The sequence below is a fragment of the Crocodylus siamensis genome, chromosome 1, assembly GCF_052110815.1.
Source record: "Crocodylus siamensis isolate JL-2025a chromosome 1, ASM5211081v1, whole genome shotgun sequence".
NCBI classification, from domain to species: Eukaryota; Metazoa; Chordata; order Crocodylia; family Crocodylidae; genus Crocodylus; species Crocodylus siamensis.
In genome coordinates, this window is record NC_143395.1 from 369,250,744 (window position 1) to 369,275,627 (window position 24,884).

At 41.4% G+C, this 24,884-nt stretch overlaps 1 protein-coding gene across 2 annotated transcripts; it reads left to right on the plus strand.

Moving 5' to 3' along the window:
- The first annotated feature begins 46 nt into the window (after positions 1 to 46).
- On the plus strand, positions 47 to 24,236 carry VPS36 (vacuolar protein sorting 36 homolog). 2 transcript variants are annotated; one of them, XM_090026844.1, is made up of 14 exons: positions 47 to 182; positions 339 to 407; positions 2,466 to 2,536; positions 5,984 to 6,098; positions 7,856 to 7,945; positions 12,188 to 12,274; positions 15,226 to 15,258; positions 15,369 to 15,446; positions 16,225 to 16,359; positions 18,162 to 18,227; positions 18,853 to 18,917; positions 19,937 to 20,021; positions 23,060 to 23,136; positions 23,223 to 24,236. In XM_090026844.1, the coding sequence occupies exons 1-14, from the start codon at positions 87 to 89 to the stop codon at positions 23,317 to 23,319; spliced, it is 1,164 nt and encodes a 387-aa protein (XP_089882970.1). In that variant the 5' UTR covers positions 47 to 86; the 3' UTR covers positions 23,320 to 24,236. The 2 variants fall into 2 exon arrangements, with proteins under 2 accessions (XP_089882970.1, XP_089882981.1); XM_090026855.1 differs by lacking the exon at positions 5,984 to 6,098 and having other exon boundaries at positions 339 to 411.
- Positions 24,237 to 24,884: the final 648 nt, after the last annotated feature.

The following is a 24,884-nucleotide window of genomic DNA, read 5'->3' on the forward strand; positions in this document are numbered from 1 at the left end:
CGCGCCGGGCGTGAGGGGGTGGGGTTGGGTCTGCTGTGCGGGGGGGGGGGGCCCAAGATGGCGGCGGGCTGAGAGGAGGCGGTGCTATGGATCGGTTCGTGTGGAGCAGCGGGCTGTTGGAGATCGGTGAGAGTCTGGTCCTCCAGCAGCGCGGCGTGCGCCTTTACGACGGCGACGAGAAGGTGAGGGTGAGGGCAGGGGCTCCCTACCCGGCCCCGCGGGCCCTGCCCCTCCCCCCCCGCCCCGGGCTGTGCTGGGATCTCCCCCTAAGCCCGGCCCTCGCGCGGTCGGCGGCTCGGGGCACGTGCCATTAAACTTCCCCCGATGTTGCGGTCTAGGTGAAACTGGACGCCGGGGTGCTGCTGCTGAGCACCCACCGTCTGCTCTGGCGGGATCAGAAGAACCACGTAAGTAGGTTGCCCGCCGCCACTTGCCTCGGGTTCTCCAGGGCGCAGGGCCAGCATGGAGCGGACCCCCGTGGATCTGCCAGTGATGAAAAACCGAAGCGGGGCCTGCTGTCCTGTTGGAGACTGTTTGGATGTTACAAGCAGCCTCGTCTGTTCAGGAACCATTGTCCAGCTGGCCTGGAAGAGGCCTGCTGGGGTCATCTAGTCCAGCCTCCAGCCTGAGGCAGCATTGCCCCATCCTAGTCATTGGGTACAAATCCAGTGCCCGTATGAAACCAGTGTTTGGCCTCCTAACAGAACAGCGCAGCTGTCCCTGACGCTGCACAGAGCATCGACAGACACCTGAACCGCTGCCTCCTGAGCCACCCACACAGACAGCACAGACTGGGACTAGCTGTCAAAAACAGTCGTTTAAACAGCTAAGGGGAGGGAAGCTGGTCAAGGGGCATGTGAAGGGAAAACATAAATACTGGTGTGACATAAGGACACAGTCATTCAGAGGTCAGATTCTGCTCTATAAAAGCTGCCCACACCTATGGTGATGTGAAGCACTCTCCTATCTTATTTTTGCATCCTTCACTATGATGCATATTTAGATCAAATGTGGTTTCCACCAACTTTCTTGGTGTGGCACAGTAGCAATGGCTCCTCATGGTGGGCAGGCAGGGCAGCCGGTCAGCATGCTGCATTGTGCCCTGTCCCGTGCCGGCTTGGCTGTTGGTACCTTCCGTGCCAGGACTGCACTGTGCCAGCATGAAGCCAGGTTGAGGAAGGATGAATGGCGGGTCAGGGTGGAAGCAGAGGAGTCTGTGCTGTATCACCTAGCTCAGCCGTGGCTGCAGTAGAATGGAGTGGCATGTGGCGTAGCCTTCCTTCCTCAGGCTTTCAATGGCAGCCGGTGGGCCGGATAGGATCAATTGGCATCTTCCCTCCCCAGCCCTCAACAGCTCACTGCAACTTGTTAAGCAGCCCTTCAGCCCAAACAATCGCTCGCTTGTGCTCTAGTTCCAGGAAGGACTGTGGGGAAAAGATGTTTAAATTCCCTCCACAAAGGAGGGAAGCTTCCACATTGTGACTAAGTGCTCTCACCCACCTTTCTGGCAGGTGTGCCACAAATTAGCCCCACCTACTTTCCTTGTGCCACTCTGATTTTCCCCACCTCATTTGATCTGCTCTTTCTGCTCCCTGCCCTATCAGCTGCTAAGCTGCCTGTCTCCTCCCCAGTCTGATGCATGTCACACAGAGGCTGCTGATACCATTTGTGGCACACATACCACAGGTTGGCTAGACTTGCTCTAATCCACAAATGCTTGTACAAAAGAGGACACTGCTAATGGCACTACCACCTCCTTTGTTTAGGTGTGTTTTGTATAAGACCTAATCTAAATAGAATCAGACCCTATTTGTCAATTAGTCTGCATAGAGAATTCCTAGTAATTGGGCCCTGAAGGGGAGCTAGACAATGGAATATCTAATTTGTCAGTCCCCACAGGGCTTAAACATTAGCTGTGGACAGAATTTGAAAGGGAATTAGGCACCTAAACCATTTCTTTCAGTAGGCATAAAAGTACCTAAATCCCCTTTGTAGACATAAGTGCCAGACTGCATAGGATCATCAAGATGTTTCTTTAAGCTCAGCAACAGACCTAAGGCCCTTCACAGTCAAAAGCTTAGGTACCTATAGACTTCTAGGCATCTCCAGCAGTAACTTGGAGCTAAGTGATGGTGTTGAGGACCCAAGCTTCAGATTTAAGTGCTTAAAATGGGAGACCTTTTTTCAATTTAGCCCCAAGTGGCTAAGTTGAGAATATTGTTCCGTCTTTGCCTGCTTGTTTAACTCATGCAACTTCATTTTCATTTTCTGTATAACGTCCCTTCAGAAGTTAATTTTCTTTTGTAACCATAACTGTATATATGAACTGGCTTATGGCAGAACCTGCCCCAGAAAGATCAGTGCTAACACTTTGTTAGTTAATTGAAAGAAAAAAATACATTGTTTGAAGCTTCTCCAAAACATAGCTGTAATTTCTGTTTGTTATATTGTGTTGATTATTTTAGGAATACTGCATTGCTATTCCTCTTTCTCAAATTGTCTTCATCGAAGAGCAGGCAGCTGGAATAGGAAAAAGGTAAGATGTCATATATGTTTTCTCATAATTAGGAAGGAGTCTTAGACACGTATGTTATATGATTTGCCTAAGATAACACAAGAAGTCTGTGATAGAGCCAAGAATCTAACCTAGATGTCCTGATTCAAAAGTGGATATGATTATCCATTCACTTTTTAAGATGCACGGGTTAAGTGGACAGGGGAATCATTATGAAAAATTGTGTGTGTGTAACTAATCAAAGTCAGTGGCTATGTAAGCACTGCAGTCAATACATCTGTGTTTCAGCCTGGCACTTTGTAACAAGCATTTGTATGTGTTTGATTTATCAGTGACGCCATTGTAATGATCTCAAATGTTAATTTGAACGCTAGCCTTAGGCTATGAGCTGATGTTTACAAAGTGAAGTGTCCTGGTACAGCTGATCCACTTTGTGGCGTCACCCAGGGCCATTGTCCTTCAGAGCAGGGACCCTTCCACTTCTGGGCCTGCAGGGGCCTAACCCCACAGGACAGTGGCCCTGGGTGATGCACCGTGACTTGGAGAATGGCAGTACACAGCAGCACATAGCAGCTAAGAGAATCCAGGGCACGCATTAGGGATGTGAAAGGTTAAAATGTTTAAATAATAAATATATTTATACCAGCATTAGCAGTTAACGTTTTGCATGGAGCACAGCTCAGCAGGCAAGGGAAGCAGCATGATGCCTCAGGAATAGAAAGGCAGCAAGACAAGCAAGAGGGAGGGAGGGAGGAAGGAAGGAGTGAGGAGAGGGAGAAGACATGAGTATGGGTTGAGGGGAGACTAGTACCTACAGCCTATGAGGTTAGAGGAAAATAGCCAGCACAGTGACTTGTCATTTAAGCAATTAGTTGCTTGTTCACAGGTGGTGCCGAGAAGCTGGCTGGAGGGAGATAACAAGGCAGGCTACTTAAATTTTAAACTTGTCCCTAACCCAAACTGCCTGCTCCTTCCCTCCCAGTGCGCCAGTGGCAAAAGTGGCCTGGGAAAGCACCTTGCCACGTGCCTGCTGCTTCTATCTGCAGCTTCACATGGGCTCCCCGCCCTGTCAGAGGCACCAGGGAGCAACTCCCAGCAGCAGCCATATCCCCACCCAGTCAGGTGGGACAGGGCAGGTGCCGGCCTGGGGCTCTGCACCCCCCAGCCAGGACTAAGTATGTATTACTGGTTAACCATTTAACCAATGTGTAGAAGAGGTTAAATAAATATTTTTTTCAACAATACTTACATCCTTAGCACACATCTGTACATGTGGAGTGAGGGGTTCCCATAAGCAATGCAATGCTGCAGCTAGTAAAGCAACCAAAACGCTGGCTTGCGTCCATAGGTGCTTCTCGAGCAAATCCCGGGACATCATTCTCCCCTTGTACTCGGCCTTGGGGAGGCCGCAGCTGGAGTAGTGTGTCCAGTTTTGGGCTCCACAATTCAAAAAGGATGTGGTGAAGCTTGAGAGAGTCTAGAGGAGAGCCACGCGCATGATCAGAGGTCAGGAAAACAGATCTTACGATGACAGGCTGAGAGCCATAGGACTCTTTAGCCTGGAAAAGCGCAGGCTCAGGGGTGATCTGATGGCCACCTATAAGTTTATCAAGGGTGACCACCAGGATCTGGGGGAACGTTTGTTCACCAGAGCGCCCCAAGGGATGATGAGGTCGAACGGTCGCAAACTCCTGCAAGACTGTTTCAGGCTGGACATAAGGAAGAATTTCTTTACTGTCCGAGCCCCCATGGTCTGGAACAGTCTGCCAGCGGAGGTGGTTCAAGCACCTACATTGAACACCTTCAAGAGTAAACTGGATGCTTATCTTGCTGGGATTCTATGACCCCAGCTGACTTCCTGCCCTTTGGGCAGGGGGCTGGACTCGATGATCTCCCGAGGTCCCTTCCAGCCCTAATGTCTATGAAATCTATGAAAGTCCTACCCTCTGCGCTTGCAGATTATACTCTAACCTGGAATGTGGTAGCATAAAACTAATGCATGCTGGGAATCCCCTACAGGGCATTTCGTGCTGCTGTGCCCAACATGTGCAAGGAGGAGAACACGCTGAGTTTTCTGTTCCATATCTGCAAGGGAATTTCTGGGGTGTGTCTGCAGGAGTGGATGGGCCTGATCCTGCAGGAGATTCGTAGGGTGCATGTCTGCAAACACATAGAGGAAAGCCTCTAGGACATGTGCCACAGGGTGAAACAAGGCATTCAAGGCTGTTGTCATGCAATTAGGCCCCTGAAGCCCAAGGAATAAATGAAGCCCCAGGCTGCCTGGACTTTCATGCCACAAGCAAACATATGTCCTCTTTAAAAAGGTAGCACAAGCTACACTGTCATAGCCACATGGGCTTTTGTGGCATGACCGGGCATCAACATCTATTTGCCTCCATAAAAATGTTTATGGTGGCAGAAAAGCAACCTCTATTTGCAGCTTTAGTGTTTAAAACTGGTTGGGGGTAAGAACCATACTCAGATGGCAACTGATGTAGCTTACCCCAATACCAGCTAACTGCTTGGGGAAACCATTAGCTGAGGCCTTACAGGAGGCTCATGAAAGCTGTCTCACTTTGAAGATAATTAGAGTATTATGAAACAATACAGACATTACCATGAGAAGAGAAAGCTTTTGTGAAGAAGTATGTCTGATCTACCTCTGCTTCCATCTGTGGCCTGAATTTCACATTGTGTAGCTTCAGCCCCTTGGCAGCCTATATACCAATTGTTACAAGCATAAAGCAGCTTTGGGAGATCTAACATGGAAAAGTGTGTGTGTTTGTAAAACAGGACAGGAATAATAGATTTAATATAATAAAATGAGATTCAGCTGTTATATTTGCAAAAACAGCATTGTTTCAAGAGTTGTTTTGCTGTTCAGTATCGTACCATACTATGTTGTTTCAACACATGTTCACTTAGAGTGTTGGTTTTGGATGGATTCACATGGTGTTCTTCAATGACATACACAGATGAGAAAAGTTAAACATGACATTGAAACCTTTGTGTTTTCACATGACAAAGTTAATATGTTTTGGCAGCTGTTAGGAGTCACTACAAAGCCTTTGGGACTTAGGTTGCAGGTCAACACCTTGATCAAATGCACCACCTGACAGTTAGTGTGCAGCTTGTATTCGTTTTCAGAAGTTCTTGTTCTTATAACTCGTAAAATTTAAGTCACATTTCCTTTCTAAAAATTGATACGCATGTATGTTTTAGCATTAGTGAAGCCTTTCACATTTTAGGGGCTACTGTTGTTACCTTTTTAAAGGTAAAGATATAAAGTATTCTGTTCTTATCAATCTATTAATAAAATACTATTAAAGCCTAAATTTTTGATGGGGTAATTAATACAGAACTAGGTTAAATTCTTAAATCTGACTTGCATGTTTAAGAAATATATTTTTATAAATACAGGAGAAAACCTTTTCTTCCTCCCATTTTTCTCCCTATATCTTTCTTTAGTGCCAAAATTGTGGTTCATCTGCACCCAACTTCTTCAAACAAAGATCTTGGTCCATTCCAGAGCAGCATATATTCCTACATCAAACTTTCCTTCAAAGAACATGGTCAGATTGAGGTAAATTTACATACACTCAAATAAGTGAGAAGGGAGACAAATATTTCTGCTCACCCTGTACTGTTGATACTATTTGTTTTTGGGCTGTGAGCTTTTTTACTTTGTCATCCTGTGTTATGAATAAGGCTTATTATCAAGTTTTGATAGACACATGAATACTGTAGAAATACTGTCCCAAACATTGGAAAATATAATTCACAGTAACATTTATGTTATTATTTTAAAGTATCTTAGGTCTCATTTTAGATTTCTAATTAGATATTACAGTAGTTTAGAAAATAGTTTGGTTGTTTTAAGATATGTTGGGACTATTTAACAAAATAAATGAAGCTTTTGGTCAGTGATTTTTGTATTTTCCTATTTTATAAATAGGAAACATAAGAGCAAGCAACCTCTTTTTCAGCAGTCATTTAACCTCTAAGCAATTTCCTTTTTATTGTTTCAGATCTAGAAAAAAATTAAGTGTATCCTATATACATGTTGAGTAAGTAATATGGTTGAGAGTCCAAAACACTCCAAGGAAACCTAATTTAAGCCCGTAATTCTTACTTGAGCAATGTATCCTAGGTAAACTGTGCTTCAGTGGGAAAATGTCCCCACAAATGCAAAAATTAGCATATGTCCTTCATACACAAAGTTAAAAGGGAAACTAAAACAATGCCACAGGTTAACTCCAGAGTACGTAGGGAAAGAGAGAATTCTCCAATATAGATGCTTACTAAGAGATTCTGACACACTGAACAGGAGTGGTCCCCAGCCTTATTGGCTCATGGTCAATAGTACTGAGCAAGTAGGTCACTACAAGCAATCTTATACATTGCTTTCCTTGTCAACCTGAAGAAACCTGTATGTGTAGAAAGCAACATTTCCAGTACTATGAGCAGCAGTATATGGTCTTGCAGGCAACGTGCCTGTGAGCCACAGATTTGGTCACCACTGTTGTAGATTAGGGGCCTCAAACTTGTTTGGCCCACTGGACTGGATCCAGACCATGGGGCTTCTTGTGGGTTGGAGCTGGACTCACCTCTGGCATTGGGTGAGCAGCAGCAGTATTAACCCCCAAAGCTGCCTGAGCTGCTGTGTCAGCTCAGGGAGTCATGGGGGTTATTACTGCCACCACTCAAGCTACCTCTACTAAACTGCGTTTGCAACAAGACTCCATACAACGGGAATGTGGTGGTATGGAGAGTGACAGCTGCATTATCCCTGATGGGTCTCTGAGTTGGTCTGCTGATCATGCTGTTTTATAAAAACCTGAGCAGTTTCATGCATATTGAAAAATGATGGTGATAGAATTGAATCCATCTTAAGCATCCAGAAGATCATTGTCAGTAAGTCTATCACTGCCAACTAGCATTAATCCAAAATAAATTAATGGAATTTAGGCTTTGTTATACAAATTGCATATAATTTATAATCTCGTGGCAGTTGTGTCAAGTTTCTTCTTTAAAAAATACTTATAATCGAGAAGGAACCTGAGAAATTGCAATCTTGTTATGTCTTGAAGAGTTATAAATCTCAAGACGCTTGTAGATGGAAATAAAAGTCAGGCAAGCTTACCTGGTAACTATTGCAACTTTTTTTATAATGCATAGGTTTGTTTGATCTCCAAAATGAATACAAAGTGCAGTATGAATATGCAAGCACTATAGTGTTTGTTTTTTTGGGGAAATTTGTTTCTCTGATCAATTAAATGTTAATAATACTCAATCTAAATGGCATAGGGTAACCTTATTCTATTTTTTTTTAATGTGCAGTTCTATAGGCGCTTATCAGAAGAAATTACACAACGGAGATGGGAGAACATGCCAGTTTCTCAGAGCCTTCAAATTAACAAGGGTGCACAGGTATTTGCTACCTTACTGATCTTTTTGTGCACTGTGATTCTTTTAACTGAACAAGTTGGTTCAGAGCTGCTCACATAACCACTTTGTGCATCAGGTTGTCCTTCCTCTACTCCACCGTCTATGCATTTCCCACTTGTTCAGGTCTGAGCCCCTTTCATTGTGTCCAAGCATATGCAGACACAACTGGGAACCTTCTCTTTACCTTGTGTAAGGAAGTACTTTCCTAATGGTGTAAAACTTACTACAGTATTTGGTTTGGGCCATTTTTGAGCACTTAATTGTACCTAATTATTCCAACACATAACAAAATAATCACCCATTCTGTATACAGTCTTCAACAGTATAAAATACATAACGAGAAGAAAGGATTGAGTTTCAGCCTTAACAGTATACTCCTTTCATTTAGGCACACTCTTTAACATTGCTGTAGAGTCGTTTGCAACATGTCAAGTGCATGGTTATCTACGTGTTAAGTGGATTATTTCTACTATTGGGAATTTCTTCAAGATGTGTTCCTGTTAAATTACTTACCTCCATTCTTGATCTATCTGAGTATTTTTAGATTATAAACCTTTCTATTTTCCAAATAAATTTCACCTCTACATGTGTGTGGCTTGTATTTATAAACACATGCATTGCTAAAATGATGTAATTTACAAATTGGTTGCATATCCAGCTACATACTTTTGAAGTCTTCCCCAAACTAAATATAATCAGACTGAGATACCCCTGACTGAGCTGCTTTCCTTGTTGCTGTATCTCACTGTCTGTTGTCTTCGCCTTTGTCCCTGTTTCATCTAAACTAGCAAGGAATCTGCTCATCTCAGTTAGAATCATAGAGAAGTAGGCTAGAATGAACTTCCAAAGTAATTTAAATTGACCCCCTGCCTGAGGCAGGTTTATCCCTATTCAAAACATCCTATACAAATACATTGACTAACCTATTAGCAAAACTACACAGTCACCCTGACCTAACCTCAAGACTCTATATTCTGCCACAGGTAAAGGAGGCAGACTACGGTAGCCACCGTCCTTCTGCTGCAAAGGTTGTTAAAATACACTTGAGAGATCCAAGGAAGAGAGTTATGCCCCCCTGCCTTGGCAGACAGCCGAGGCTGTGCTGAGCTCTTCCTGACGGGGGGAGGGGCTGGACTGCGCTGCACCTGGGATGGGCAGTGGTGGTGGTGGGAGGGGCTTGGGGGAGTTATGGCAAATTTTGGGGTGGCTGCAGCCCTGCCCATAGTCCCTTTCCTAGCGCTGCTCCATGTGCAGCCTGGCCGAGACCCCCACTGGGAAGAGACTGACACCACCCCAGCCTTAACCCGCCCTCACCCCATGCACAGATCTGGGGGCACATGCCCTCTTGGAGTGCATGCAGCGGCAGGAGCCACACCCCCTGGACAAGCTGCTCATGGCTCTGCCCCGCACTCTGCTCTAGCTGGGCAGCACCTGTCCCAGCCCCACTCCCTCCCTCCCTTACAGGCCTCGATCTGCCTCCCCCCGTGCCTCTTCCCTCCCCCCACTCCTTCCATCACAACACATTTACCAGCTAGATACTGCTCTTCAAGCTGCCAGACTGTATATCAGACAGTCCTTCAGGTATTTGAATATTGCTCTCGTGCCCCTTCTTAAGCTCTTTTTTTGCAAGCTAAACATGCCTGTTTCCTTCAACCTCTCCTTGTATGACTTGCCTTCTAAATCATTTATCACTTTTGTCATCCACCTCTGAACTCCCTCTAACTTTTCCACCTTCTTTTTAAAATGTGGAGCCCAAAACTGCTCTAAATCTTCTAGATAAGTGGTTCTCAACCTTTTTTGTACCAGGACCCATTTGTAAACATTGGCCAGTCCTGACCCAGAAAATAGTTTAAGTAGAAAATAGCCCCTTAGCTGTGCTGGTGCCCCTCACTCCTGACCCACTGCCCCCAACCCCTAGGCCCCAGACCTCCAGTGTGTGGTGCAAGGGGTGGGTGTGTGGGGTGCATGCCCCCCATATTCGTGCACCCACAACAGGCATAGGGCTGCAACCTGGCAGGACTGGCATGGGCAGGAGTCACCTCTGCAGCCTAGCAGGCAAGACCCAGTGTGGACAGTGAGACTGCTGCCAGTAGCAGGAGGAGTAACAGATGGGGGAGCTGCATTGCCCTTACCTTCTCCCACTGCCAGCTGCTTGCAAACTGGGCTCTGCTCTGTCCCACTGCCATAGCCTGGCCGCTGCTCCCCTCAGGCCACCTGCACTGCCTGCCACCACACATCCCCTCTGAGGTAGAGCTATGGCCTGAGGGGGGTGGTGGCAACAGCTGGGCCATGGCAAGAGGGTAGAGGGAGGAGGCGAGGGCAGCACAGCTCCCCCTTACCCCACCTCCCCACACACACACGCTCTTCTCCCCAGTCCATTACTTCTGTTGCTGGCAGCATGGCTGGTGCAAGGGTCCCAGCATTGTGTCTCACTGCTCCGCTCTCCCCTTGTGCAGGGTCCTGCCTGCTGGGCTGCAGAGGTAGCTCCTGCTTGTGCTGGTCCAGAGCCAGACTGCAGCCCTGTGCCCATTGTGGGTGCACAAATCTGGAGGGGAAGGGTACATGTGCCTCCACCTGTACCCGCAATGCATTGTCTGTGCCCCTCCCACCCAATATAGACTGACCTGTAAAGAGCTGTGGGAGCTGCTGTCCATGCTGCATGGCTGCCATGTACATGTGTGTGTGCACACATGCATGTGGCACCCCCTGCCTGATTGTGCTTATCTACCTGCAAGCAGCCCCTTACAGGCGGGAACTCTGGCAGCCTGCAAGGGGAAACCCATAGTTTCCCACATTTTTCTCTTTTAAAAGAATATAACTTTTAAAGTTTGTTTATGACCCTTTCATATATTCTTGTGACCCACTTTTGGGTCATGAACCACAGTTTTAGGTACGCTGTCCTAGATGAGGCCTAACCAGTGCAGAGTAGAGAGTCATTATCACTTCCAGTACCTTGCATGTAAAGCTTCTGTGGATGCATCCCAAAACTTCATTTGCCTTTTGTGCAGTTGAATTGCACTGCAGGTTCATATGCAGTCTGTGATCTACTAAGACTCCCAGATCCTTCTCTGTAATACTACAATTCAGCCAAGTGTCACCCATTTTGTATTTGTATTTTTGATTATTCTTCCTGAGGTGTAGCACCTTGCATTTGTTCCCAGTGCACTTCATCCAGTTAGCTCCATCACAGCTTTCCCATCTGTCAAGATCCTTCTAATTATCCTCTTGTCCCTCAATATGTTCTCAGTCCTTTCCAGTGTTGTGTCCTCTGCAGATTTGCTCAAGAAGCTCTCAGTTCTCAAATAATTAACATGCGGGAGAGGTGCCAAGCATCCTGGGATGCTAGGAGACTGTGAGTTAACTTGAATCTGGGAATCTGAGACAAAAGTTCAGTACACCCATTTAACTACTAAATCGGTTAAGTCTGATCCTACATCCATCCAGGCTTATCTTAAACTCATTTAAGCCATTTAGGAAGTGGTTTACATGCACTGAACTTCTGGTGTTACAAGGTTGCACCAGTTTCCAATCACTTATACCAGTTCACGTATAATTTCTGTCCTTAGCCCTAATGTTTCTATTAATGCATTTTGTGTGAATGTATCATGCTGCAGCCTCATATTGAGCCTGCGATCCACGAAGACTCCCAGTTCTTTTTCCGTAGTGCTGCCGTGCAGCCAGGTGTCACCCATTTTATATTTATGTTCTTGATTATTCCTTCTGAGGTGTAGCACCTTGTCTCTCTGTCTGCACTGAACTTCATCCTATTAGCTCTCACCCAACTTTCCAATTTGTTGAGATCCCTCTGAATTGCATTTACATCCTTCAGCATGTTTGCAATCTTTGTTTCCCTTTTGCATCATCTGTTGTTGTCCTGTGGCTCTGGCCCTATCCCAGAGTTGAGCTGCCATTGAGTTGCCTCTGTATTGCATGACATAGGTTATGTACTGTAATTATATTAACAATTTAAATAAAACTTAAGATAGTGTCCTTCATACAGTACATCTGTTATACATGCTAAGCTTTCATTGTTCATTGATAAACTATGACCTTGACTCCAGGAATGTCATTCAGGAAACAATATAATGTGTAACACTGGCAATCTTTACATTTGATTAGTTCTTTTGTGGGAAGTTTTCCTCCACTGTAAATATAAACAGTAACATAGTGAGGTGGGTAATTTAATATTTCCCCTCTGATTGTTTAAACTATTTTCTTTTGCAGGCAGGAAGAATAAGGGCTGTAGGAATTGTAGGCATTGAAAGGAAATTAGAAGAAAAGAGAAAAGAGACTGACAAAAATATTTCTGAGGTAAATGTTACTCAAGTTTCAAGGCCAGCCACCTGTCAGAAGTGTTTTTCATTCATTCATACTTTATTCTGGATGCAGCTGTGAATATTTCATTATATAGAGTTTTTTAAATCTGCACTAATTACAGGGGCATCCTTTACAGTTATGTACTCTATTTAACAGGCTTATCCAAGGTAATTAAGAATATTTCACTTAATCTCTTTCAGGAAAGACATTCTTAGAAGCCAAATGTTTTTGGGTGCTTATAAAATGAATTTCAATAGAGTTGAAAGGCAGAGTTCAATGGCCTTTCATTGGGAGAAGCAGAACAAACAGTGTTCTGCAGAAAGGAACCAGAATACTATTTGTTCTCTCAAAGAAGAGCTAATTAATTAAAGTTTAATTGAGGATTAGATGTTTATTTGGAACAGTCATTCTCAACCTTTTTAGACTCAGGGTGCCCCTCAAAAATGTCAACTCTTATTTTTCACTCATTCTTTAGTACAGAAAAATAAGAGCAGTTCTACTGCAAATAATTCAAAGACCACACCCAGTCACAGTCCTTTTAACACTATAAATTCCTAACCTCTGGATTTATTTTGTGAATTATGTTTGCACACCTAACAGTGCTAACATTGTGTGTTGCCCTTGAAATTATCTTAAGGCACTCCAGGGTGCTGCAACACTTTGGTTTGAGAATCAGTGATTTAGAAGATCCTTTGGTCTAAGATTTTTTTCTATATTCAAAGAATACAGTATAGTAAATTTACAGCTCATTTATGTCTAACATTCATTTTTCAGTTTTTAAATGCATCTGTTTTATGATTATGGCAATATGTATAATAACACACACAACAATAATAAGATTTTATAGAAATCTCTGCAAAACTGTTTGGCCAAGATATGAATGATGTGTAGTGAGCAATAGAATGTTGATCCTCCCTCCTCTGCACTCTTCTTTCTGTACCAGAAGTCATTTCAACAAAACAGCTAATGGATATCCCAAGCAGGAGACTGTCTTAAAAGAGAAAATAGACTTGATCTGTCTGAGTAATAAAGATTACTTTTTAAGCATCAAAGTTTGTCACAAATTAACTCATTACTAAATAATTCCTGAATAGGAAACATCTGTGATCCTCACAGTACATCAGAATAAAAAGAAATCTTTCAGAGCTGATTTGCCAGAAATTTTTACCTACTTTGTGAATAGTATGATCCTTCAGTTATTGCAAGCATTAAAGATGTTTTTTCTTTTATGTACAGTGTAATGAATGAAGCTGTGTGTGTGGTTCAAAAGATATCGTTTGGTTATTTTTTCCTCTGTGACTTTGACAGGAATTAAAAGAAGTCCTTTTGTGTGTGTGGTATGAGCACAGAAGAAGCAGGATTTGTGAAATCCTGACTTCCTCCAGCTTTAAATGTTATAAATGATTTGCTTTAAAAATGGTGCCCTGGGTTCCAGAAAAAGATTTCCTGCATCTGCTGTTCACTGCTGATAAGAATCCAGTTCTTTAGCCTTTTGTTTATCTGAGGAAGTTCCTGTTAGGTGTGTGCACATTCCCCTTTGTTTTCAGGCTAACCCTGAGTGAATTGGTCAGAGGGAATTAATACACAACTTACCATGTATTAGCTAAATCCAAGGTTTTTCAGATGTGTGATATTTCCATGAATATTACTGAGATTGCTAAAATCCTGGGTAGAGTTTTTATTTGATACAGTATTAAAATACATTAGAATGTCCCTAATTCTAACTAGTGACTGGGGGGATGTATTGTAAATTACTGAATTTGGCAAATGAGTAAATCGTTGAAAAAGTACTTTTAAAAAAGAGATATGGAACTTTAAATGTCTCTGTCTTGTTAACAGTAGTTTATTATTTTTGTTGATATAATTTCCTTTAAATGAAATAAGTATTTCATTTTTCTCCTATGTCTGATTTGTGGTCTTTAGAGCATAAATGATGTATTTGTGACTTCCACAAGTTGGTTAAAATAACTTTTCCTTTTAAAAATTCATAGTGTTTAAAAAATAATTGAAATACAAACATTTGTTCTTTATCAAATTCCATAAGTACTCATTACAGTGGAAATCTGATATTTCACAGAAATACTGTTATTTTCCACTTATTTTATTACATCATTTGTCTTATTAGGTCAAGCAATTACCTATTTTATCAGGGGGTGCCTTTTATCTAATAATTCACTTGTTGGACCTGAGTTTAACCTAGCTTTAACTGAGACTTTTTTTTGTAATATAATTTAACTCAGTTACACATCTGTATTCATAAATGCTTCCCTGAGTAAGATGTATATATGCATGGGTTTTTGTCAATTAATAATTTTCAAAGGATTGCTTCTTCCATTAAAAGTACTTTTAAATGAACCTAGCATACCATTTCCATTGGTGATTCCAAATAGACTGCTGTCCTTCTGTCTTAGCAACACATACCATTAATGCTGATATTGTGATGTCATTATGAACATTTCAAAAACTGGACTGTTGGCTCTTTTCTGGCCAGAAATACATATATTTGTAGGAAACATAAATCATATACCTATTTTTGGTGGGGGGAGGGGTAAGTAACCTTGTTGAATTTGATCTCTTATTAGCTTTCCTCCAATATGCATTTGTACATCAGTATCAAGTAAAAATTTAGTAAATTCCGTCCATACAGAAAATCGTAGGGACTTAATATTTTCTTGTATACTTTTTTCTTTTCTAATTTTGATCTTGTGATCCCTGGGAAGGAAAAGTAACTGTCATGTGGAGCATAATTGTATAACATAATTGTATGCATTATTACATAAATAATTATTATTAATGATATATTGTTTGAAATATTAGGTGATCTGATATATGTCAGAACTCTTGGACATTCTGGGAAAATTGGGAAAAGAATTAGGAAAATTCAGTCGTTAGAGCACTTTATTTCTTTAGGCAGACAACTTTACAATGTCCATGTTCCATTTCAGGCTTTTGAAGACCTCAGTAAACTAATGGTAAAGGTATGGATGCATCATTTATGTTTCTGAATTTATGAGTTATCTAACTTTTAACCAGATTCTCCAAATGCGCACTGCCAAAAGTTTATATATTTGCTTGTGTATCTTGATAGGCCAGGGAAATGGTGGAATTATCCAAGTCAATAGCTAACAAAATTAAAGAAAAACAAGGTGACATCACAGAAGATGAGGTAAGCGAGCTTTCTTTTTGGAATTAAAAGAAATATCAACTAAAAGGGTACTGTGGTAGTAGCTGTAATGCAAATAAGGAACATTTTATTAATGTGCAGTTGTTTCTTTTTACTTAATGAAAAAGTTTCAAGGCATTAGAGAGAGAAGACTCTAGTCCAGGGGTGTCCAACCTTTTTGAATGTGGGGCCAGATCATGAATGTTTTATCATACAGTGGGCTGGCAAGCCATATTCATATTTTATCACCCCGGGGGCCATATATTGGACAAGCCTGAAATAAGGCAAAGCCGGCATAAACTCCCACCTGTGCTCAGCTAGTGACAAACTACAGCACGTGATGTCCTGGACCAGCCATCCCAACAGCTGGGTCCGCCCTTCTGCCTACTACGAGCACCATTTGAAGGCAGCCCCAGAAGATATTTGACAGCTGTGTTAAAATATGTGTCCAAACCGATGTAACCAAGGGGCTGCCTATGCCATTGGTTCCCCAGGCCTTGCCCACCCCAGTGGTCGCCACTTTGGAGACCACTGATGTAGAGGATGGTGACTGTTTTGTTCTTTTCCTTCCTGATTAATAAGTCCCCTGTAAATTGTTAAAAACTTCAGGGTTTGAGCTTGCTTCCATTTTGATGAATTATATATTGTTCCTAATAATTGATGTTTGTTTATTTTCTAGTCTCACAGTAGTACACCAAAATCCATTATAGGAATAAAGGTTTAAGTAAAAAAACATAGAACTGTACAGTTACTGATGAAACTTGTTTTTCTTTTTGTTTAGACTATCAGGTTTAAATCCTATTTATTGAGCATGGGTATAGCTAATCCAGTCACCAGGGAAACCTATGGATCTGGTACATATTACCATATGCAACTGGCAAAACAACTAGCTGGCATCCTACAGGCACCATTAGAGGTAAAGTACCTGTTGTTTTTTCTGTGCATGTTGACGATATTCAATGCAAATGTGTTTCCATGATTGTGGATCTTGAGAATATGCCTCCTAAGGTTTCATGCTTCAAAATATGAAAGGTCATACTATTATTTTAGAGGAGGCATCTCTTTGCCTCTTTAGAATGCTGGTTCTCTTACAGGGCTGAGTACTTAAAGTATTACATGGAGTTAATTTGTGGTACTGGTTTCTCATCCTAAAAAGGATGTACTATGTGGGGCACTTCTTCAAAATTTGCACTCAGCAGTCTGTTTCCTGTTTGTAGGCTCTTGTATATTTTGCAGTTGCAGTGTTCATGTTTTGTCATCAAATTTAAGCTCTTATTTTGGGGGGGACCCCTAATCCTTCTTTATAACTTATGGTTGTGATACCAGTTTTGAAAATGTGAAGAGCATATAAGCCAATTAAGGGTTGTCTTCTTCAGTACAGAGGGGCAAGAGGCCCTGTTGTTTGTTGTTGTGGTTATATATGCTTAGTGACAAGGATTCTTAGTTATGTGCCTTGGGATATTGACTCTAATCCCTAAAAACGACTATTAGACTATTAACTTTAAAAAGGTCTCTGTCTCAACACAGGCTACTATACAGATTTTATAATTTTTTTTATAATCAATAAAGCTTCCCTTTTTAATTTATCTAAAGCTGCTGCAGACCTTCCGCTGCATTCACATAGAACCCAGAGTCCTCGCTACAAAATTTGGGTTGAGCTTACTGTAAAAATATAAACTGCCTTGACTATCTGAAAACAGGCATATGCATTTGGAGGGCTCGGGGGGTGTGGAGGACGGCAGAGAGTGAGAGAGAAAGAAACTTGCATGCTACCTGTTAGATTTTCACTTTCCGTTAAAGTTAAAACTTGATTTAATTTGTTCGTAGATTTAGTATAATAACACTGTTCTCTTAGCCTAACATGTTTTTAAACCTTGAAATAATTTGCAGTCCTTGAATTTTAGAGCTGATGATTTGGAAATTATTAGAGAGAGACAATTTGAACACTGACCTGTAATTTCAGAGTACTTGGTCTTGTCTGTGGAGCTTTTTGATTCAAGCATATAATTTAAATTCCCTGCTTGATCTTTCATACACCAATTAGTGATTTCAACCGTTCAAGCATATGCAAGATAGCATGCTATATGTTTTAAATCAGGTGCAACCCATGGCCAGTCTGCAAGCCAATTCAAGCCACCAACCAGCCCCACACACCAGAGTCAGCATGGGCACCTCGTGCATTGAGAGCCCCTAACCAGTACAGTGTGCAGCATGCACCAGCCCGTTTGTTCAGAGCTCATACATGGACCCATCCTGCAGGCCATATCTTTGATACTCCTGTTCTAGATAAATAATACCTCACTTAGAGGTCTCATAGGGCACATGCTGCATATAGCACCCACGCCAACCCAGTCCTGTGTACTGGCTTTGATGCATGGGGCTGATCTATGGACCTGATCTGGACCAGCTCCAAAACTAGCATATAGGGCTAGCCCAGCTGGGCACTGCATGCAGCACACACCTTGGACCAGCCCCCTGTGCTGCATGCAGTGCCTGTAGCACTGGGTCCAGCCCTGCATGCTGCATGTAGCGTTTGCCAGAATAGCTCTATGCACCACATGTAGTGAGCGGAGCCAGGGCTGGTATGCTCTGTATGTGGTATGTAGAGTCAGTCTGAATTGTAGAGTTCCAGGACCCGGATCCATCCTGCAGGCCATATCTTTGACATTCCTGTTCTAGATAAATAATACCTCACTTAGCAGTTTCATGTTTTCACAGGAACGAGGGGGAATCATGTCACTTACAGAGGTTTACTGTCTTGTAAATCGTGCTCGAGGATTGGAGGTAATGAACTGATTCACTGATATTTATTTTGACAAACTCTGCCTGCTAAACTACTTCAAAGAATAAGTGTCAGATAAATCAGACTCTCCCCCTAATGACATAAAATGATGAATGTTTTGCCAGTCTTGTAATGAAAAACGTTGAGGTGTGTTCTTCCTTCCCTTTTCCCTCCCCTCCATTGTTTACTCTTCACCCTCCTCCATCGTATGTCATACTGAAGAGGCACTATTGTAATGCCAAGAAAGGAGGATGAAAGCCAGCGTGAGAAAACAAAACATCTGAAAAGGGGGAGTCTGTCCTCATATGAAAGAACACTAAAGGGACAGATTTTTAAATCCTAAAAGAAAGGAGAAAATATTAATGAAATAAAGTATTTCAAGAGAGAAGCCACAATGAGAGAGAATATAAAGAAAACTAATGAGAAACTGGAAAAGGGAGTTAAAAGGCTTAGAAAAAATAAGGAATGACATGAAGAAATCAGTCCAAAAACTGTCTTCCACTACATACCTGTACATGCTACTATTTTTGTATTTAGAATTGTTCATTTTGTTTCTTAATGCACACAAGAGTATATACCATATAAAGTGTGAGTAAATATGTTGTGTTGTTTTTTTTTTTTAAATAGTTACTTTCACCTGAAGATTTAGTAAATGCGTGTAAGATGTTAGTGTCATTGAAATTACCCATACGGTAAGATTTGTCTTCAAGGTATTTCTATAAAAAAGTGGTCATGAATCCTGCAGTTCTTTGAACAAAATTAGCTATTCTTAAATGGCCGTCCTTCAAAATCATTTTGATGCAAAATGTAGACGTATATCAGCATTTTATTTAGTATATTTTAAATTTGATAGGTAAAAAGTGACGGTTAACTCTACTTCTGTGGTCCTCACTGCTCTAGTTTTTGAGTGTGTTCCACTCTTCAATTTTTATTGCTCCTTTTTCACTGTAAGTGTAGATACATATGTGCTCCACATGAGGAACTGAGACAGAAAAACTGTGGCCCAGATCCCCTGAAGCATGCAGGAACCTTAAATGCATTTAAGCAACTTGGTTTAAACTATTTGTGCATGTTACACAAAGAGTGTGCAGAGGAGAGGATCAGGGAATTGAGTGTAGGTCAGGGGCGGGCAATTATTTTGGGCAGAGGGCCACTTACTGATTTTTGGCAAGCCATCAATGGGCCACATGACAGGCAGCCGGGCAGATAAATATTAATTTTCTAAATTTTTTAGGGGCCCCGCAGACTGGATAGAATGGCCTGGCGGGCTGCATTTTGCACTCCTGGTGTAGATCCTTTGTCTCAGTCTAGCATCCTCACTACTGGACCATATTTCCTGTCTATAGATGCTGTCCCTGTAGCCTAACAGAAGGTTTCTCTGAAGAGGTGTTTAATTGCACCAAAACTTGCATAACTCCACCATCAGTATATAGTCTGAGTATGGTCCGCTCACATTTAATGAAAGCTAAATTATGTGATCATTTCAAATTAAAAATATGTTTTAAGTTGCTATTTTTCTTTTACCAATTGACTACATTTGATATTTTCAGACTGAAACAAACTTTGGTGGAACATTAATACATCTCTTTACTCAGTTCAGTTACCTGTTATATCAAATATTCTTATGATTTTATTTAATTAGTTTAGGAAGATACTACAGGTCATTAATACACACATTTTTAGCTGTGTTGTCTTTCTGTTTTGATTTCAGACTTTGTGTGTTTGACAGTGGTGTGATGGTAATTGAACTCCAATCTCACAATGAAGAGGAAATGGTTGCTTCTGCTTTAGAAACAGTATGTGACCCTCATTGCCTTCACTAATCTGTCTGCTAGAGAAACTTAGGCACATTAGGTGTAAAGCTTAAGGTTCAGGATTTCCTTTTGATCTTTTGAAGTACAGAATTCTGTGCTGGCAAGATCATGTAACAATAATACTTCTATAGTTAATAGTACTTTTCATCTCCAGTTTGCTATGCAGACATTAATTTTAGTCACTGGTCACTGCCTAAGGAGCAAGTCTCTTTAGAAGGGTTTTCAAACTTCATTACCTTAAATCTTTCTCCAAACCATTTGCATAGGAGGAACATCTTATTTGTGTTAGGTCCCATAAATTAGCAAAATTGCATTTCCGATTGTGAACCACGTGTTTTAAAATCTGAAAAATTTTAAATGTAGGTATAGATTGTTTGTTTTGGTTTGGTATGATAACAGCCCATTGTTCCCACAGTCAGGGGCGTGTGGTTGCCACAGGGGAGGGGAGGGGTGGAGCAGAGGCACAAATTCATGTTGCAGCTTTTTGCCCCAACACGCCCCTGCACGTGACGTTAGTTCAGGGAGAAATGTTCCAGGTGAGGTAGGAGAGGCTGGGGCTAGCACCTGGGCTGGCCTAAGCAGCCTTATCTGGGGGCATTCTGGGGTTCCAGCGGCAGTGAACTGAGCCTGGTTCTGGCTGGCCAGGCTCCAGTTTTGGACAACGCACACTGCTACCGTATGCACTGCCTGGTTTTTTTTCTGGTGCAGGTTCTTTTGACACCAGGATCTCCTGGTATCAAAAAAACCCACCATGCTGCAAATTAGTTCTGCTAATGCCTGCATGTGCAACACGTATGATTTGCAGCAACGCAGACAGGTCTACAGCACCATGAACCACATGTGCACACTCATCTGGATGTGCCCTGTATGTGCAATGTATATTTTATATCCAGTTTGTGAAGAAACTGTCCATTTTAAAGGGCAGTTCATAAAAGTAATCTGGATTAGTCAGAAAGTGGTGGTACGATTTGCGTAATTTGTGTCACGTATGCTGTTTTCATACTTAATTACCATATCATCTGCGGTAGAGTTTTTTTCCCTTCAAGGTATTGGGCATGGCTCATATATATGCTCACTTTATGAAAAACAGTAGTAAGTCACTCTATATAAAAGAAGGAAATTCTGTCAAATAAAGACATTTAGTGCTACCAGATGTATTAATTATACCTTGGAAGTGGACTCCTCCAAATGTATTGAGACAAACCTGCAGAACCACATTACTTGATTAAAAGGATCTGGGGGTCAAAATTTGCAAAATTTTAAAAGAAATGTCATAATACAAGTAAGAATTTAGACTAAAATATTTTTTATTTTTTAATTCATTTCTTGAAAATTGCCTAGTCAGTTTTACTGTTGTTCCTAGATGATTTTCAGTCAATTTCATTATTTGTTTGTTGCATTAGTAAAATTGTTCAGTGTTATACAAAATGGATTGCTTGTCAAGAAACTTCCATTTTAAGCCAGCACATTATAAATAAGGTTAGCCATATAATACACAGGCTGATCAGATGATGGATTGGCCGTATTTTTAACATAAAACTAGGCTTTGGATTCATAAACAAATATTTTTTTACACATGAGGTTTGAATTAATAAACCTGGATATTAGTGTATCCAGGTAAATGATGTCCCAGACATAAGTAGCAGCATTAGAGAAGATGTGAATGAAAGTAGAAAGATACCAAGGGAACAAATGTGAGGAGTGGGGGGAGAAATAATTTGAAATAAGAGGGAAAGCAAAAGATGTGATAAAACATGTAGCCAGGAGCACACTTTAATGCAGCAGTAGGCAACCTCCAGTATGGGTGCCAGAATATGGCACGCGAAGGCCTTGGGGTGGACGTGGGGAAGAGGCCAGGGCTGCAGTGACAACAAGGATGTGGTCCCTTGTGGCTCCCTCACCATCCACCCCTGGCACTCCAACATCTTACAAGTCAAGGTGGTGGGTGTTTTTGGCACCCTGCCTAAAAATGTTGCTTACCCCTGCTCTAGCTTAACTTCCCAGTGTACAGTAAGATATAGTAACAGAAAATGTTTGAGGGAAAGGAAAGGAATTCACTCTGAGGTTTCAGAGAAGTTAAATGTTTTGAGTAGCAGGTGAGGTAGAAAGGCAAAAATACGTGGAAGGTTAAGTCAGTCCAGATTAGGCTAACATTTAGAGAAGGAAAATCATAATAATGCACAGTTCATGTTAAGTTATGCAAACTACTCATAACACTGACTTTTAGCAGTTTGCTTTTACAAAACCTAGATTTGAGGTCCAGTTTGCCCTGAGAAGGCTACAACAAAATTGGAAACTGTTGAGGATACTACAGAAGAAGACCCTGCAAATTTTATGTGGGTGCCAGGAGAAGACGCATTGGTTATGTACAGAAAACTGCTTGGATCTGCAAAAATGGAGAAAGAACAGAACAATTTATTAGCAAGAAACCATCCCTTCTCCTATACTTAAATCCTGAGACTTGGGGAAGAATGGTAGTTTTCAGAAGTTGGTATTGGGAGTGAGCTATTTAAATTAATCAGCTCCAATTTTCTGCTTTCTTCATGAGTGACTACAATTTCTAAATTGATGAGCCCTCCAACTCTGCTGCCTTTTAGTTCCTTGCCTAAATGTCATCATTTACAAAATTGCTTACTGTGGTTGTGCAGTGTAAATACTGATTGCACATCTGTGTTGCTGTCTCTGGGCTATATTAACTTACCCACCCACTTCTCCTAGGATATCTTTTCAGAGAGTCTGGAAAAAAAATGCTTTGTAATGTCATTTGTTTTAGTAACTCCTGTTCTTTTTCATATTCAACAAGTTGTCAGGGCACTAATTGATATAATGGAAAGAAACTGCTTATTTTTTTAACAGAAAATGCAGATACACTTCTTAGTTTTCATTAGGGTTTTGTTACCAATTTAGCCCACTTCCAGTTCACAGGGTTAAAGTAATAAAGGAATTGAGAAATTGTTTCATTCAGTAGTAGAGAGGAAAACATCAATGCAATCTTAATGCTTTAAATTTCTCCTTGATAGGTATCTGAAAAGGGTTCTCTCACAGCTGAAGAATTTGCCAAGCTGGTGGGAATGTCTGTTCTTTTGGCCAAAGAGAGGTAAATAATACGGATAATTTGTAATACCTTTTTGATCAGCATGTTTTCCTTAACTGATATTACAAACATTCTTTCTTTTTCTCCAGGCTGCTTCTAGCTGAAAAGATGGGACATCTTTGCAGAGACGATTCAGTGGAAGGCTTGCGATTCTATCCAAATCTATTTATGACACAAAGTGAATGATTTTGTAGTTCATGCCTATTTATCATGTAATCACTAAATACAAGGGATCAGAGAGATAAAGCTCTTCAGATAGTCCTGATTTTAAGATTTTGTTTTATTAATCAAACTGTGACAATGATGCATATTGTGAGGTAGAACAGTCCTCAGGTATTTCAAATGCTGAGTGATCCTGTAGGAATGAAGAAGGGCCCTCCAGCAGGTAATAGGAACCCCAGAGTCAGAATCATGTTATTATCTCAAATTGGATAGCTGTCATACATACTTTACTTGATATGTGATTTGATTTTCCATTTCAAGAAAAGGAAGGAAATATCCTCTGTGGTCTGTTTGCAAAGACAGATACAGAGCACGAAGAACATTTGATTTACTGCCTGTGTGTTCTCAAAATTCAGAAAAAGTGAGATTCTTCTGTATACACTCCAACTTCAGCACATATTGTGTCTCTGTGATTTCATGTTAGATACACGTATCCGCATAAATGAGGATTGATGCTGGTACTTCCTGAGGTATACAAAACAAAATAACCAATGATCCCTTGTCCCGAAGACTGTAAAAACATTTTTAGAGAGTATCCCAAATTTGGGATTAAGAATCCCAGAGTTCTTTATACTTATAAATAACCTGGGAGTAAGAGCAAATAACCTATGATCTGAAAATCTAGAAAACATGGTGTATACTATGTTACAACTTATGCTAAATATACTGACCCAGAACCACAGTGAGTGAAGATTTCTTCCCTTCTTTTTTTTTTTGTCCTTCCCCCTTCATTTCATTATGTTCATTATGTTGCTGCTTTTGTGACTTCCCACCCACTCCTTTAGACAGGTTGAGGGTAGTTGGTTTACCCATTACTCCATCCTGTTCAGTGGTATCATTAACTGTTTTTCACTTTAATAAAACGTAATTCCTTAGATACATCCATCCTGTGTCTGTCTTGGAGAAACAGTTAGTTAACTTACATGTCTTCAGGCTATGGAATTTGATATAGAACCAAAACTCTCACGGTTTTCAGTAATCGGGGGTCGTGTCACCACCTGTGGGCATGCGCAGTTTGTGCCACCACAAACTGTATGCGTGGAACACGAAAATGTGCCTCGTTGCAAATTTGCAGCATGGGGACAAAAATTGCTACTGGGATTTCCTAGTAGCAAAAAAAATAAATAACCCAGAGAAAAAAGTGATGTGGTACTTGCTACAATAGCGTCACTGGAACAAACGTAGGCTTGGTCCTCCAGGGAGACCCTCCGGCTGTCCAGAACATCTCTACTCCTCCATTTGTGCCTCTGCAAGCATACACCTTTGCATATCATAGTTTTTCATGCATTTGTTCAGAATGAATTTATACAGCTCCAACTTTCTGCAACTAGTGGAATCCTACAGTAGTTACATATCTTGAAGATCACAGGATTTAAGCAAGCTTTTGACATTTCCCCATGACCCCCAAGAAGAAAGGAGAGATTTTTTGTAATTGTTTGAATACCTTCAGAAATGTTATTATTGTTTGGATAGTCTTAAAGGTTTGATGCTACTGAACTCACCAATTGGAGATAAACATGGTCATGTTT